A 15723-nucleotide genomic window follows, 5' to 3' on the forward strand; every position below is an offset into this window, starting at 1 on the left:
CTCAACCAACCAGGAACATGTTATGACTCCATACCAAGTTTCGCTATTGTTTAAGCACATTTGGTATTTATTTATTTATTTCGGCTTGAAAAGGCATTTGAAGCATAGAATTAGTAAATGGTCCAAAATAGAGACATAAACAAAAGTTAAAAATATAGCTCAAATTGTGAAATTTGGCATTTGATCTGAAATTTGGTAATTCCATATTTGTTCTTTCCCTAATTTTTCAAGTTTTCCCACCAATTTTGTTGTGGACCCACCGTACAGACCTACAAACCCATCTGCTGGCTGTACATAGCGGCAATGTGATCCCTAATCCTCGCCCTCTTTCCTCACGCAACTTCTCCCACTACTCACGCTACTACCCCTGCCCTAGGCCACGTCCAACAGCCTCCCCCAATCCGTCCTTTGGCTTCGCTGGCGACGGCGGAGGCTGGTGAAGGCAGGAATTGGTGAACGCTCCAATTCGGGGATTGGCGGAGGCTGGTCCGCGCCAAGGCAGGAATTGGCGGCGGCTGGTGCGCGCCAGTTCGAGGAATCTGCTGCAGCTCACAGAGGACGCACGGCGTGTGTTTCCTTGCCCTCGGTTGTAAGGTTGCACCAAATCTGGGCCATGTTTTCACTTGTCTGAGTACTGCTGCATTTCATAGCAGTTTCCTTATACTTTAGTTCAAGTAACCTTGTACTAGTTCTTATTGTTTCTGTAGTTAGCAAATGTATAGTTCCTCTAATTTTTGTAACTAGATATTCATAGCAGTTTCCATATACATTATTTTACATAGCATCCTGTTAGGTGTTTTTCAGAAACTGCATTGCAGACACATTGTCCATAGTTGTGGGATACTTGGAGCTAGTGGTAGTAATGTCAACTTTTACATGACTTGTTTTTATACGATGTCTAAATACTTGCAGACACATTGTACTTTGTTTGAAGTTTTAGAGATGTTAGTAAAACAATTTTTTCCTCATTGAGTTGGGCTCTGTTTCAGACTCCAAGTGTTTTATTAAATCAAGTCTGTTGATAAATTCTTTTCTATGTTGGCCATTGTATGGATTAATGCTATGTTTTACTGAACTCCATTTACATTTCTAGACCAACTAATTACACATGATAAGTTTTTATTTTGGTATGCCAGCGGACATGGCTAGGGGTATGAGAAAGTGCATCATTCAAAGCCAAGAAGAGTATTTGGTAGAGGAGCCTATTGGGGAAACAAGTCATCGGCCACGAGATGCAGCATATGACCACCATCCTTCTGCTAGAGAACGCCAAAAAGAAAGCGACAATGGTAATGAGTTCAATGACCTAGGTATGTACCAAGATATAAAATTAATTGGGAATTAAAACATAAAACTGTGACTTCAATTTTTCAGCTAATAAATATGAATACTATGTCCTACTTTTCAAATTTTATTATATGTTTAGGGACAGCAACTGAAATCTCTCCATTATTATATGTTTTCAGATCATCATAAAAAAGATACAACATCTTTTGAGACTACTTCTGGAGTGTACCCTTCTCCTGATGATGCAGATATAGAGGATTCTGTTGAAGGTTCTTACACTTCATAAATTGTAATTTATTTTAAAATTTCAACCATTCTTTTAATTGTTTCTAACATAAAACTGCATAGGTCAAACTAATGAAGCAATAAGTCGTGGTCCGAACAAACTTAAACATGTTTGGAACCTTCAAAAAGGAAAACGAATTGTAGTTAACTGTAACGAGCTCGGCCAACCTATTGGAGAGGAGGCAGGAGTCTTAGGAAAATTCCTTGGCATGGTTGCTAGGAATGGCTGCTTATGTAGCTTAAGCTTCAAAGGTTGGAGATTACTGATAGGAAAGAAGGACAGGAACAATGAACAAAAAAACAAGCAAGATGTACTGAAGCAAGTAAAGGTGTGTATATTAACATTTGTCATCCTCTGAACTTTGAAGCAAAAATATAACTGAACTTTCATATGGCCATTTCATTTTTGTGTAGATGAGATTCCTATACCCTGCCCGCATGGAAAAGTGGATACTTCGAACTATTGGTGAAAGATGGAGACAACACAAGTCCAATCTAAAATCCTTACATTTTGATGCGCATAGGAGCAAGGAAAATAATCTAAAAAATGTTCCAAAAGGCGTCTTAGATGATCAATGGGTCGCTCTTGTGAATAATTGGTTTACAACACAATCACAGGTACATGGACAGTTTAAAAACTCATTATTCCTGTAATGAAAGACCTATGCTATTTAGTTTATATTCATGTTTTGTTGCTATGATAGGATATCAGTGAGGCAAATAGGATAAACTGCGCAAAAAGGAAGGCGACCCATACATCAGGAACAAAGAGTTTTGCTCAGAACAGGGAAGATATGGTATTTCTACAAACATAGTTGCCAATGCAATGCTTATTCCAATTCTCGAACATGCATTATTGTCCTTACATTTATTAAGGATCATTTATTTGGTACAGAGGGAACAAGATCCAGAAAAGAAATACCCCCATAGGGCTGTATTGTATATCAATACACACAAGAGTAACATCACAAAGAACACAAACCCACATGTGGTACAATAAACTTTGCAAATGTGCTATATTTTACTGATTTGAAATACTTCTTCCATAACGCTTAATGAGTACACTTATGCTTTTACAAGGTTGCGTTGAAGGAACTATTAGTCCAACAACCAAGTTTAGCTGACACTAGTCATGGAAAGGTTGCATGGAAAGGAGATGCGCTTAGCCAAATTTTAGGAGAAGAGAAGCCTGGCCATATCCATGGTCTTGGCCTTGTTCCGAATCCAGATCAAGTGTTTGGTGGATCAACTTAAAGGCATCTAAAACATCTTAATTTAACCTCTTTGGATGCAACATCAAGTGAAGATGTAGTATCTCTTCGACTTCAAGTGGAAAAACTTATAGATCGTGTCCAGAAGCAAGATGATACTATACTAAATTTGCAAAATACCTTGGAACTGCAAAAAAGTCACCATGTAAATTCAAATCTGTTTTATTCCTAGCTCTTTCAAGAAAGGTTTTACTCAACAACCTCTATCCTAATACTTCTGTGTTGTTACAGGAATGTCTAGATGAACCTTTGTCGGCATCAAAAGATCTTCAGCCGACTATGAATCAAAAAGTTAATCTTCTTGACGAACTGAATAGCACAATGGTATGAATGCTTTACCTACAATTCCATCCCAGTTTTAAATTTTCAAGGTACCATTTAACCAATAACTATAAAGGCGGATGAAATCGAACATGATGGGTACGAGGAGCTGCAAGCCCAGTGCAAAAAATCTAAAATTCAAGAAAAGGTTAGTATGTTGTACTCAGCATAATTTTAGTCTACATTGTGTACACCTAGAACAAGTCATCAAATGCCCAAGATGCAAAATTACTCAAACACAAAAGAGTTTCTATTGCACAAAAGATCAATTGTATCCCTACTTTCGATACATTGATAATTACTATCTTATCAAACCACATTTTTGTTTAATATTGAATTCCATTACTCATTACTTGTGTTTAAGTGCAGGGCAAGCCACCAATGCCACGAGGAGGACTCCAAGGTGGTAGAGTTTCTACATCGTTAAATGTAAAAAATAGAAGTAATGCAGCCAAGGTGATGATCGATGTGGTCCATTTATTCTATTAAATGTTTATATTTTAAAATTGTCATACTGAATGTATTCTACACCATAGGTGATGAACCAGGACACTGCTCGAAATTCCTCTAATCATGAACCATACAAGAACAAGGTAGTAAAAAAGTTTATTCGGTATAATTTTAGTTATTTTCTAGTGTGGTTTTTGTAGAAATTGCATTCGTAATTTGCAGGGATCTCTAGAAAATTATTTGCCAAGTACTAAAGACGATCAGTCTACATCAAAACGAAAAGTATGCATCTCAATCCTAAATTTCAGTATTGTAGATGTGTAGTCACACATATTTGATTCACTATATTATTGTTTTTCCTTAAATCAGCGAGTATATGGTCAATTTCAAAGTGAGGAATTTTGGACACTTGACGAAAATCATGAGACGGTACTACTGCACTATTTATTTATTTATTTCAAATTTGTTTAGTTTGCCTAGCTAATGATTTTACTTTATTTCAAAAATGTGTGTTTTTGAGTGTAGATCAAGCCACTACGAGGAGACACATTACAACCTAGTAGGATTTCAACAGGACTAAGGTCACTTTTTTTCTATTTCCCTATCTTACATCATTTATAACCATGCTTATTATCACATTTTCTTCAAAATGATGTAGAAGGCAATGTCTAACTCATAGCTCAAAAATAATTTCTTCTGCTTTTATATGCTGCTGCATACTAATTCTTGAGGTGGGGGATGCATTGAATGCAGTTCACAAACTGAAACTGCACACAATCTGCTTACTAATTCTGCTGTTTACTAATGCTTACTGTACACAAACTGAATGCAGTTCACTGAAAACTGCATAGAAACTGAAACTGACAAATGGCATACAATGTGCTATCTGAATTTCTTGAGGTGGGGGAAGCACTGAATGTAGTTCACACAAACTGAAGCTGCACACAAAGTGCTTACTAATTTTGTTGCTTACTATATGTTGCTGCTTACCAACTGCACACAAGCTGAATGTAGTTCACTGAAAATTGCACAAACTGCACACAAACTAAAACTGAAAATGTCATACAATGTGTTCTCTAAATTGAATGCAGTTCACACAAACTGAAATTGCCCACAAAATGCTTACTAATTATGCTGCTTACCAAAAATGTGTCAAGTTCCATTCCAGAACTTAAGTGGCAGACAATTAATTTCTTTGAGGAACCATATGTTGCTGCAAACTAATTATTTAGGTGAGGGAAGCACTGGTAGAGGTCATTCTTGGTTTTTTACTAATGATGTGGCTGGTAGAGGAAGCACTGGTGGGGGAACCATATGCTGCTAGTAGAGGTAATTCTTTAGGTGGGGGAAGCACTGGTGGGGAAACCATATGTTGTTGCGTACTAATGTTGTTGCGTCGTGGCTGGATCTGCCGCTCCTAGCTACAACTATCCATGTCCATAATTGTTTATGTACTGCGCATTTATTTAATCATATACTTGGACCTATGTATTAGGTTGGTTCTCATATTTTCTTGAAGAGTTGGAGGAATCAAAATAAGAAGGTTGCATTAGGTACAATAATTGGTTGTGATCCAAAGCAACAAGTTGGAGGAGATCCATTGGGCAAAGAATTTTGGAAGGTTCGTCTCGGCCTTGTACTTGTGCGTGATGAACCACTAATACGGCCCTACAACAATTTCGTGGTTCTAGGAGACATAGACAACGACCCTATAGCATGGCCTTCAAGTTGTGTAAGCTCTTTCAATTCTCTCATAAAGTCATACACTATTTTACAAACTACTGCATTGGATTAAAGCTTTCTGATTTCATTTGCAGATAGAAAAGGCAGCTCTTTAATGACAACCATTGAACAACAGCAGATCTACATGAGGGCTATGACTTTGATTCTTCTTTAAATTGGCGTTATTAGTGATGAGAGCGATGAGTGTACTGAGTCCGGTTTATGAGTCAACCTTTGTTTGTTTCATACTATCATAGAAAAAATGTTAATTCATACATTGTGTAATGGATTAAGTTGTGGATGATATTTTATAACGACACTACTATTTTTAATATAGACTGATTCCAGATTATTTGCCATGTGTGAGCCAATAATAGTTTGGAAATTGATAATGTGCAATGCACATGCTTTGCATATTTGTTTTGATCCAAATAAAAAATAATTATAAATAGTTTTTATTCGGTGATTACTTGCAACGTTTATAAAAGTGTTGCCGTAATAAAATAAATAAAACAATAAAATTGAATAAAATAAAAAATTCCTTACAATGTATATAAGCGTTGCCATCAATCATTCTAAATGTTGCAATACATCTACAGGATAACTGGCTTAGTTGTGGTAGAAACACATATAACTGTTTCAGTAGGCATAAGTATCCATTGCTATCTAGCAATGATTATTAATGGGCGTTACCAATGCATATGTATGTGTTGTAATAGATCCTAGCAACGGCAGCATAGGCAACACATAATTATGCGTTGGTATAGGCCCTACCAACGTTTACAATGATATTTAGCAACGCATATATGTGTTGCTATAGGGGAGGTTATTTTGTAGTGATATCGGAACCCGGGTATCTACTTCCTTAAAACCTGAAGCGTTTCGGAGCGCTCTTCGCGTTCGGCGGTCATTCCACCTGTCTCGCGCTGACGCGTGGGAGGAAAAAGGCAACCAAATGTATGACTGTATATCGTGTGACGGACCCAAATTTATCATCAAATCGCATGGAGCTATCTCGGGTCCGCTCCCTCCAGCCTCTCTCTCCACTGCCGCCTGCTTCTCACTCCTGCTGTCCCACGCCGCCTCCCACTTCCCCCTCACGCTCGCCGGCGACTTCAGGCAGCCTGCTTGGTGCATGTCACCGTGGGAGGCGGAGATTAGCCGATCTGGTGTTTTCGCCGCTCAGAGACGTGGTTCTGGGGAGGCGGAGGAGGTAAGTTCCTCGTCGTCGACACACCACCACGCCCCCCGAATCTCCTTCGTCCCCACCACCGTCGCCGACACACGGCTCCAGGTTCAAGTGAGTCTCCACCCTTCCCTCCTCTCCCCACGCCTGACCCGCTTCCCCTCAATCCTGGCCGCCCGCTCGCTAGTGTTACTTCACATTCACTTGTGCGGATCATCGCCTCCCTCACTCCCTCTTTCCCATGTGTTCGCTTCCTCCCGCTCTCGGGCCCCTCGCGCGCTACACTAGTGTCTCGCAGATAGCCAGGGCAGCGGTGGCAAGCCGGTGAGCCATGACGGCTAGGAGTTCGGGGCGGCCTAGGTGCTGGCGTTCGGAAAAGGCAGCCTCCATCTTCCCTGTGAGACCACGTTCCCGGCCCAGTGGAGGCGCAACATCCCGGAGGGCGTTGGCGCAGGCGGCGTGGCATATTGGGGATCTTCCTAGGGCGCAGCTATCTGCAGTCTAGCTCGATGTTCGGTACAAGCAGGGATGGTCAGTTCTCTGGTCGTCGCCTGCTCCTGCACAAAATGGTAGGATTGGATGTCTCCATCCTGGTGATGGCAGAGTACTTGAAGTTGTATATGACCCTGGATTGGATGATAGGGGTCTTATTGAGCGTGTGTTGTATTTCCTCAGAGAGGGGAAAGATATTATTTCTATTCTGAAGCTGAAAAATACTATCTCAGCACGTGGATTTCAATTTCTCTGTCCATGCTTATGAAGCAACCTGTCTACTGAATTGAGACACTATATTTGTCTCTGTTAGCAATGATATCCATATTATGTTAATATCCAGTTGTGTAGCTTACAGTTAGCCATTTGTATTGGTGTTCATGCTTGCACTATCCTTACTTGAAACCTTCAAATTAATTAGGCCTCATCCTAATGGATGCTTCAGGGGCGATTTGGATGGTGACCTCTGCTTTATTACTTGGGATGACTTCATGAAATAGGTGCTGATAGGGCAATAACGAGCATATAGATCTGGCTGTTAAGACCATTCAGGTAACATGGTAGTATTGTGCATTGGCATATAGAAGTAATCTACCTACTTAAAAATACATGCTTATAATGGAAAAATTTATATTATATTTGTAGTCTAAAATCGCACCCCCAGTTTCTGAGCTAGGTCCAGATGCTCTATTTGAGCCAACGTCTGTTGATAATTTCTTAAACTCCCTGGGTAGAAAGAAAATAGGAGTAAAAGCTATTCTTCAATAGATTTTACTGATATTACTTGATTTATTCACTTTGATATTAATTGCTCTTGTTAAATACCATTCAGGTAACATGGTATTAATATGCATTGTCATGTAGAGGTTATCTACCTACTTGCAAAATACATGCTTAAAATAAAAAACAATGTTATATTTGTAGTTTAAAACTGTACCCTCAATTTCTGAGCTAGATCCACATGCTCTGTTTGAGCCAATGTCTGTTGATAATTTCTTGGACTCCCTGGATAGAAAGAAAATAGGGATGAAATCTTTTGTTCTATTGATTTTACTGACATTACTTGATTTTTTCACTTTGATGTTAACTGCTCTTGCTATGTTGTTTCCAACGTTTAAAGTGCATTCATTTCCATATTTTGATACTTCATTTTGTGCTAATGATTTGTGCCATTCTTCTCTGAACTCTAGGTTCCAGGAGCAGCTAAGTCGGGTTATTCATGTGACAGAGATGGATGAGTGTGCGTATCAAGAGATGATTACTCACTTGCACCTTTGCTCCATCAAGCACCCCAAGAAGGTACATGACATAATTCTTCTTTGCTGTTGGTACCTTATAATTATGAACTTCTTTATTTGACTTATATACAATTACTAAAAGAACGAGCAGAAAGCGTAGATCTTGCTTTGTGTCATTGTTGTTTGAGTTGGTGGAATGCAAGTTTTTACAATTTTTTCCTGCAAAAAATTAGGTCTTCAGATTTTTTTTCTTGTGCTCTGGAGATGATGGTTCTTATCAAAGGATGTTTCCAAGGGGAGCCAAGAGCTTTCCCCTGTGCTGCAAGACAACTAATTGCCATTCTGATCCAAAGCACATGTTGCCTACTTGTTTATGGAGCGATCTTTTTATATCTTTACTATTGTTTTTTATAAATATAAATAGGGACGCCAAGATGAGCCCGAGGCAGAGTCCAGGGACGCCAAGATGAGCCCGACCGCGACCGCCTAGCTGTCAGCTCCAAAGAAGAAGCCAGGGGACCGATGGACGTCAGGGTTCCGTCGTGGTGGCCTGCTAAATCCAGATTCAGCAAGAAAGGTTTGTGATTCGTTTGGCCTTAGGATGACAAACAATTTTTATTTTTCTAGAATCCCACTGAGCAAGATCACGCTAGAAAATAAGGATATTCAGCTTGATATCAATATAAGAGGTGAAGAGGTTTTTACTGTTTTAGTGAATGGTTTCTTGCTCTGATGCAATTTTGTGGCAACTTTATTCTTTCAATAGAAGAATCTCGGAGCTCTTCAAAACAAGTGAACTTTTACACAGAAAGTACCGGCTCTAGTGAGGCTGCATGTTTATGAGATCGAGATCCTTTTTTTGCTCTGTTGATCCATAAGATTGAGATTTTTTTGCTTGTATACGAGGGTAATTCAGCATTACAGTGACTACCATTATAGTTCTGTTGTGGTAATTTTCTAATATGTTCTTTGTTGCTACTGAAAAATCAGTGTCTAATGGAGCCGACTCTATGGAGCTACATGTTTATGATTTTAAAGAACCTGGTGTGTGTAACGCCCTGAATTTGGGGGTAGGATTTTTTCTTCTTTTCTCTCACCAAATTCGGGCGTTACTCTCTTTTCTCTTCCCTATTTCGCTCCTTCTTCCCAATTTCAAACCAGTATAGCGACAGGTGTCCGTGTCATGTATAAACCAAAACCTAAGTGTCATGGGTGTTGCATCATGCCGAAGCACATTTCTTTGTCTGATGTTGAGTGTTCGTCTCGTTCCGTTCCGGATTTCGATTCGCGATTTAATTCCATTTAGTGGTCGTGCACGTCGTGGGTTTTCGATCCGCGAAGTGGCCCGGCCCAACCCAGCCCGGCCCGGTCCGGCCCGGCCCTGCGCGCCCCTGGCGCCCACACCCCCCCCCCCATGCGCCTCTCTCTCTCATTTGGATCTCCCACGCAACAACCTCCCTCTCCCTCCTCCACCTCTCTCTCCCCATGGTGCCCTAGGAATTGGAGACGGTGATCACCGGAATTTGGACCCCGAGGTAAGCTCTCCTCCCCTCCCCTTCTCCTCTCTCTCTCTCCCTCTCCCTCCTCTTCTTCCTCCCCCGCGCGCGCCCTCCCTTTCCCCTGCTCACGCGCGACCCCGCCCGCCCCCCTGCCCGCAGCGCGCGGCCCCCTCCCCCGCTCCCCTGCTCGCCGGCGGCGCCCCCCGCCCCCTCCCCGGCCCGCGGCGGCGCGGCCCCGCCCACCCCCTGCCCGCGGCGGCGACCCCGTCCCCTCCCCCTGCTCGCCGGCGCGCGGCCCCGCCCGCCCCTGCTCGCGCGCGGCGAACCCGCCCTCGTCCCCTGCTCGTCGGCGCGCGGCGGCCCCCCGCCCGCCCCCCTGCCCGCGGCGGCGCGCGGCCCCCGCCCCCTGCTCGCCCGGCGCGACCCCGGCGTGGCCTCGGCCCCTGCGCGCGTCGTTCTAGCCCTTGGCGTGGTTCGTGTGGCCTCACGCTTCCCCGTTTACCGCTAGCGTGTTCCCGCGTGCGCGACCCGCGTTCGCGGTGATTATTTTTTGGTTGGTAGTCAATGTCAAACTTCGTTAGTTAGCGTGCTACGTCGCGCGCTTCGTCGCGCGACGGATTTGTCTAATTTCAGATGTTATTTATGTGTTGCGTCGTGCGCTTCGTCGCGCGACGATCCTTTTTTAATTTCAGGTTGTTTAAGGTGCAACGTCGCGCGTGTATTCACGCGACGTTCCACTTTAGACTCAGTCTAGTTGACGTATGCCGTCGTGCGTTTCGTCGCGCGACGCTTAACGTCTCTTTATAATTAGTGCGAAGTGTCTCGTTGCGTGCTCGGTCGCGCGACGAGTCGTTAACTTCTTAATTCGTTTTAGAGTGCTATGTCGCGCGTCTCGCCGCGCGACAATCCTTTTTATTTATCTTCATCTGCTTATAATGATTAGACATGAAACATGACTTTACTTTACGCTAAACATAGTGTCTACATTAATTTCCTTCTATTAAGCGAGTGGTTAATTTATAATCATGTAACGTGACCGTTTCTCGACTGTCTTGTTCTCTTTCTCTCTTAACTGTAACTGCGAGCCCGCGTGGAACGTTTGTTTACTTACTGCATTCTATTGTATGGTGTACTGTTCTTTTGTATTAAATATGTGGATGCATGTGTGTTTGCACCCGCATAGAGAACTATCCGGTCGGAGAACCCGAAGAACTCGCAAGAGAATCCCCTGAGCAGCAGTCGGTTGGTGGAGGCAAGTGTCCCTTGACCTATCTCTGTCCTATTCATTCTTTAATTCACCTCCCGCATTCCACATGTATACCTAAGGATTGACTAGCTTTTGTTATCCATGTCCTTGTTCACCTATTTGGGTTGGATTATTATTGTTTAGCTTTATGCTATTGCTCAACCTCTAATCAATGAACATGATGAGATTATCTATGATACGCTGTTTTCCCTTCTCTTATTATGATGTTGTACTTGTGGTCTTCAAGGGGGCTCGAGCGGTTTCTCGAGTGCCCCTCCGTAAGGACCTGTTATATGGATGACCGCCCGGGAAAACAGTGCAACCATGAGGGTGGAATGGGATGCCCTTAGCTGAATAATTAGAGGATCCGGGGTGTAGTTCACTTAGCCGTCGTGCCGTCAATGGGGCTCGGTGTATGCGGCTCGCTCTGCCAAGTTTGGGTTCGCCCCTTGGGGAGGAGTGTGGTGCATTTAGGAAACCTAACGGGTGGCTACAGTCTCGGGGAATCTTTGTAAAGGCTACGTAGTGATGCCCTGCTAGACCACCTAGGTAGTGGTTAATGGAGAGTAGCTCTCTCCGGGCAGAATGGGAATCACGGCTTGTGGGTAAAGTGCACAACCTCTGCAGAGTGTTTGAAAACTGATATATCAGTCGTGCTCGTGGTTATGAGCGGCCAAGGGAGCTCCAGTGATTAGTGGTACTTGATCAGAGACATTATGGTGCAGGTGGCTATGAGATCGATGGTTCTGGTTATGACTATGGTGCTGGTAAGTGGTATTCTTTCCGTTTGGAAAGGGTACATCGGGCTAATAACTTGGGTTAATGCTAAAACCTGGCTTTCTATTAGTAAATAATAATCTGACCAACTAAAAGCAACTGCTTGACTTATCCCCACATAAAGCTAGTCCACTACAGCCAAACAGGATACTTGTTGAGTATGTTGATGTGTACTCACCCTTGCTCTACACACCAAATCCCCCCCCATCCCCAGGTTGTCAGCATTGCAACCACTGCTCAGGAGAAGATGAAGCCGTGGAAGGAGACTTCCAGGAGTTCCAAGACTACGACGAGTTCTAGGCGTGGGTTAGCGGCAACCCCCAGTCGGCTGCCTGTGAAGGCCGCGTTTATCTACGTTTCTTTTCCGCACTTTGATTTATTGTAAGGACTATGTGGACGTCTCAGACGTATGATGTAATCAACTATTATTTCCCTTTTAATACTATTTTGAGCACCGTGTGATGATGTCCATGTTATGTAACTACTGTGTACGTGAATAACTGATCCTGGCACGTACATGGTCCGCATTCGGTTTGCCTTCTAAAACCGGGTGTGACATAAGTGGTATCAAAGTCGTGCTGACTGTAGGATCGCTAACCTAGAGTAGAATGGTCGTTCTAAGGGCTATAGACCTCTGTCCCTGCCTTGACTTTGGTATCCCTTCAAAAGTAGGTCATACCGACCAAACCTATATTCTACTATATATTATACCTTGCTGAAAATTGTGTTTTATTCTAATCCTTCATTTATTTATGATTCATTATTTGGTGGTCATATTAATTCTGTTCTCACCCTTTTGCTTGCGATGTCTTTCGTAGATGGCTCGACTTAGACACACTGCACGAAAGTCTGTCATCCCCTTCTTACCCTCCCGCCTTGCTGAGCGTCCGCTTCGCCGCCCCGTGGCCGGATAGTCCAGCCACTTGGAGAGGCTGCACCACCGCCTGCATGAGGAGCAGGAACGTCGACGACAGGAGCAGCAGGGCTCTTCCTTCTCGCTCCAGCAGGAGATAGAGTCTGTTAGGAGCTGCTCCCCTGTGCTCCCTCTGGAGGCGCCACCTGCACCACCACTGGGCGCCCCAGCCTCTGGAGTAGCTGCTGGAGGAGACCCAGACGACGGAGGTGGCGACGACAGCTCGAGCCGCGACACTGACTTCTCTGCTGACCAGGAGCCGGAAGGATGGGTTGCTCGACCCATCACTCGCGACGCTGCTCGCGAGTGTCACTTCCATGATGCGCTCGACACCCTGCTACGTCGGGCACTTAACCGGCGTACTTGGTCCATCGAGTATCGCTGTGTGGTCTACCAGCATAGTCGCGGGGTCTACCCGGACCGCTGGGAGGCGACCTGCTTAGTGCGCCGCCCAGAGAACAGTCTCCAGGGTGCGGAGGCCTGCTCAGAGCACTATTCTATCTCTGAGCGGGACTCAGCTGAGGCAGCCATGCAAGATGTTGCACGGCGTGCGCTTTCGCACTACTGCTCGGTTCTCGGTGAGGTAGCTGACGGTCTCGACCTGAAGTATTACCCCCACCGTCCATCTGGCAGCGCAGGAGGCGTGATTGTCTCACCTGTTGGTGAGGGCAATCCTAGGTTGAACAGCACAGTCAACCTAGCCGCCGTGCTAAACACGGAGCTGGACCATGCATTAGACGAGCTGAGTAGGGCTCATGCTGAGATCGCCCTGCTGCGGGCTGAGCGCGCGGAACGCCGTCACCTGGATGATGGTTCCCCCGCTCCCGTCGGGACTCAGCACCCGTACCGCTCACCTCGGCGTGGACGCCAGCCTTATGGCAACCCCGACTGCAAGACCAAGATAAATCTAGAACCATAGATCGTTAGAGTTGGATTTTGTAATTAATACAAAATATATATACGTAGAAGCTTCAGTCTTAGCGTTAGTCTCGCTCTTAGTTAGTCTTAGTTAGACAGGGTAGTTTGCTATATCCTGTGCATTTATGTTTGTCATGATGAACTATGTTTGGTTTGGATCTTTGTAATGACTGTCACCAGAATGTGGGTATCCCCTGCATTTTGGTTTACCTGTTATATGTTAAAGGAGTTAGCTATATAGTTGGGAAACCTTTTATTCCACTTTCCTCTTTATCTGAGAAGTTGTGTTGGTCTGTGTTGGAGATCAGTGAAGATGCTCGTCTGTTCAGTGTTGTTGAAGGATTCTATACTCTTTTCTTATGCTGCAAGATTTGCCAGATCAGTTCTGATGTGTGGTTGCATTCTGCAGATGTCAGAGAACAGGCGCAGAGGAGGAAGGCGTGCTCAGCAAGAGCGAGCCGCTCAACAGGAAGAGGTACCCCAGCAACAGCACTTGCCGCCCCCGCCCCCGATGTCGATCGAGCAGATGTTTCTGATGCAGACTCAGGCAGTTCAAGCCATTGGTTAGACTTTGGCCGCCATTCAGCAGCAGCAGCAACAGCAGCAGGCACCACCTCAGCCTCAGATGCCTCAGATGCCTAGAGACAAGCGTGCTGAATTCATGAGAGGTCATCCACCAACGTTTTCTCACTCTTCTAACCTCATGGATGCTGAAGACTGGCTGCGCACTGTGGAGCGGGAGTTACATACCGCTCAGTGCGATGATAGGGAGAAAGTCCTGTATCGTCCCCGTCTGTTGAGAGGAGCAGCTCAGTCATGGTGGGAGTATTACCTCGCCACCCATGCCCACCCCGACACCATCACCTGGGAAGAGTTCAGAGGAAGCTTTCGTCAGTACCATGTTCCTATAGGCCTGATGACAGTGAAGAAGGAGTTCTTGGCCCTCAAGCAAGGGCCATTGTCTGTCAGTGAGTACCGGGACAGGTTTCTGCAGTTGTCTCGCTATGCTCCTGAAGATGTCAACACCGACGCCAAGCGACAGTACCGTTTCCTGAGAGGCTTGGTTGACCCTCTTCACTATCAGCTGATGAATCACACCTTCCCGACATTCCAGCACCTGATTGACAGAGCAATCATGACAGAGAGGAAGCGTAAGGAGATGGAGGACCGTAAGCGCAAGATTAGTGGACCCCAGCCTGGAAGCAGCAACCGTCCTCGTTTCTCAGGCAATCAACCTCAGCAGTTCAGGCAGAACCAACGTCCACCTCAACAGCATCAGCAGTTCCAAAGGCAGTATCCTCAGCATCAGTACCAGAACCGTCAGAGCAATCAGTCAGGAGGTCAGTTTCAGAGGCAGAATCAGCAGGCACCTCGTCTTCCTGCCCCAGCAGCCCAGCAGAACAGTCAGGCAGCACCAGCTCAGATTGGGAACAGAGCATGTTTCCACTGTGGAGAGCAAGGCCACTGGGTGATGCAATGAAGGCAGACCAGCAGCAGTCAGGCCCCAATGTCCCAGCAAAGCAGAATGTGTCTCAGCCTGGAGCAGGCAACCGCTCTCAACCGCGCTATAATCATGGGAGACTGAACCACTTGGAGGCTGAAGCAGTTCAGGAGACCCCCGGCATGATAGTAGGTATGTTCCCAGTCGACTCCCATATTGCAGAAGTGTTATTTGATACTGGAGCAACACATTCTTTCATTACTGCATCATGGGTAGAAGCACATAATCTTCCAATTACTACCATGTCAACCCCCATTCAAATTGACTCAGCCGGTGGTAGAATTCGAGCCGATAGCATTTGTTTGAATGTATGTGTGGAAATAAGGGGGATAGCGTTTCCCGCTAACCTCATAGTAATGGGTACTCAGGGCATAGATGTCATCCTAGGGATGAATTGGCTAGATAAGTATCAGGCAGTTATCAGTTGTGATAAGAGGACAATCAAGTTGGTGTCTCCACTAGGAGAGGAAGTGGTGACCGAGTTAGTCCCACCTGAGCCAAAGAAAGGAAGTTGTTATCAGATAGCTGTTGATAGCAGTGAAGCAGACCCAATCGAGAGTATCAAGGTTGTGTCCGAATTCCCAGATGTGTTTCCAAAGGACCTACCAGGTATGCCA

At 44.7% G+C, this 15723-nt stretch overlaps 1 protein-coding gene across 5 annotated transcripts; it reads left to right on the top strand.

Moving 5' to 3' along the window:
* Positions 1 to 332: 332 nt before the first annotated feature.
* On the top strand, positions 333 to 5688 carry LOC118476379 (uncharacterized). 5 transcript variants are annotated; one of them, XM_035965381.1, is made up of 17 exons: positions 333 to 594; positions 1137 to 1310; positions 1467 to 1556; positions 1636 to 1901; positions 1987 to 2190; positions 2277 to 2369; positions 2468 to 2563; positions 2653 to 2988; positions 3075 to 3167; positions 3241 to 3312; positions 3534 to 3620; positions 3701 to 3757; positions 3837 to 3896; positions 3984 to 4043; positions 4140 to 4195; positions 5110 to 5346; positions 5432 to 5688. In XM_035965381.1, the coding sequence occupies exons 2-8, from the start codon at positions 1142 to 1144 to the stop codon at positions 2824 to 2826; spliced, it is 1092 nt and encodes a 363-aa protein (XP_035821274.1). In that variant the 5' UTR covers positions 333 to 594; positions 1137 to 1141; the 3' UTR covers positions 2827 to 2988; positions 3075 to 3167; positions 3241 to 3312; positions 3534 to 3620; positions 3701 to 3757; positions 3837 to 3896; positions 3984 to 4043; positions 4140 to 4195; positions 5110 to 5346; positions 5432 to 5688. The 5 variants fall into 5 exon arrangements, with proteins under 5 accessions (XP_035821274.1, XP_035821273.1, XP_035821271.1 ...); XM_035965380.1 differs by having other exon boundaries at positions 333 to 589; XM_035965378.1 differs by lacking the exon at positions 333 to 594 and having other exon boundaries at positions 601 to 1310; positions 4135 to 4195.
* The last annotated feature ends 10035 nt before the right edge of the window (positions 5689 to 15723 follow it).

This window comes from Zea mays, chromosome 2, assembly GCF_902167145.1.
Source record: "Zea mays cultivar B73 chromosome 2, Zm-B73-REFERENCE-NAM-5.0, whole genome shotgun sequence".
NCBI lineage: Eukaryota > Viridiplantae > Streptophyta > Magnoliopsida > Poales > Poaceae > Zea > Zea mays.

Bases quoted from the DNA above. Each gene is read 5' to 3' on its own strand.
- LOC118476379 (XM_035965378.1), top strand. From the start codon at position 1,109: ATGATAAGTTTTTATTTTGGTATGCCAGCGGACATGGCTAGGGGTATG. The intron at 2,370-2,467 runs GTATTTCTACAA...TATTTGGTACAG, and splicing joins CTCAGAACAGGGAAGATATG to AGGGAACAAGATCCAGAAAA. The intron at 2,564-2,652 runs GTACAATAAACT...TGCTTTTACAAG, and splicing joins AGAACACAAACCCACATGTG to GTTGCGTTGAAGGAACTATT.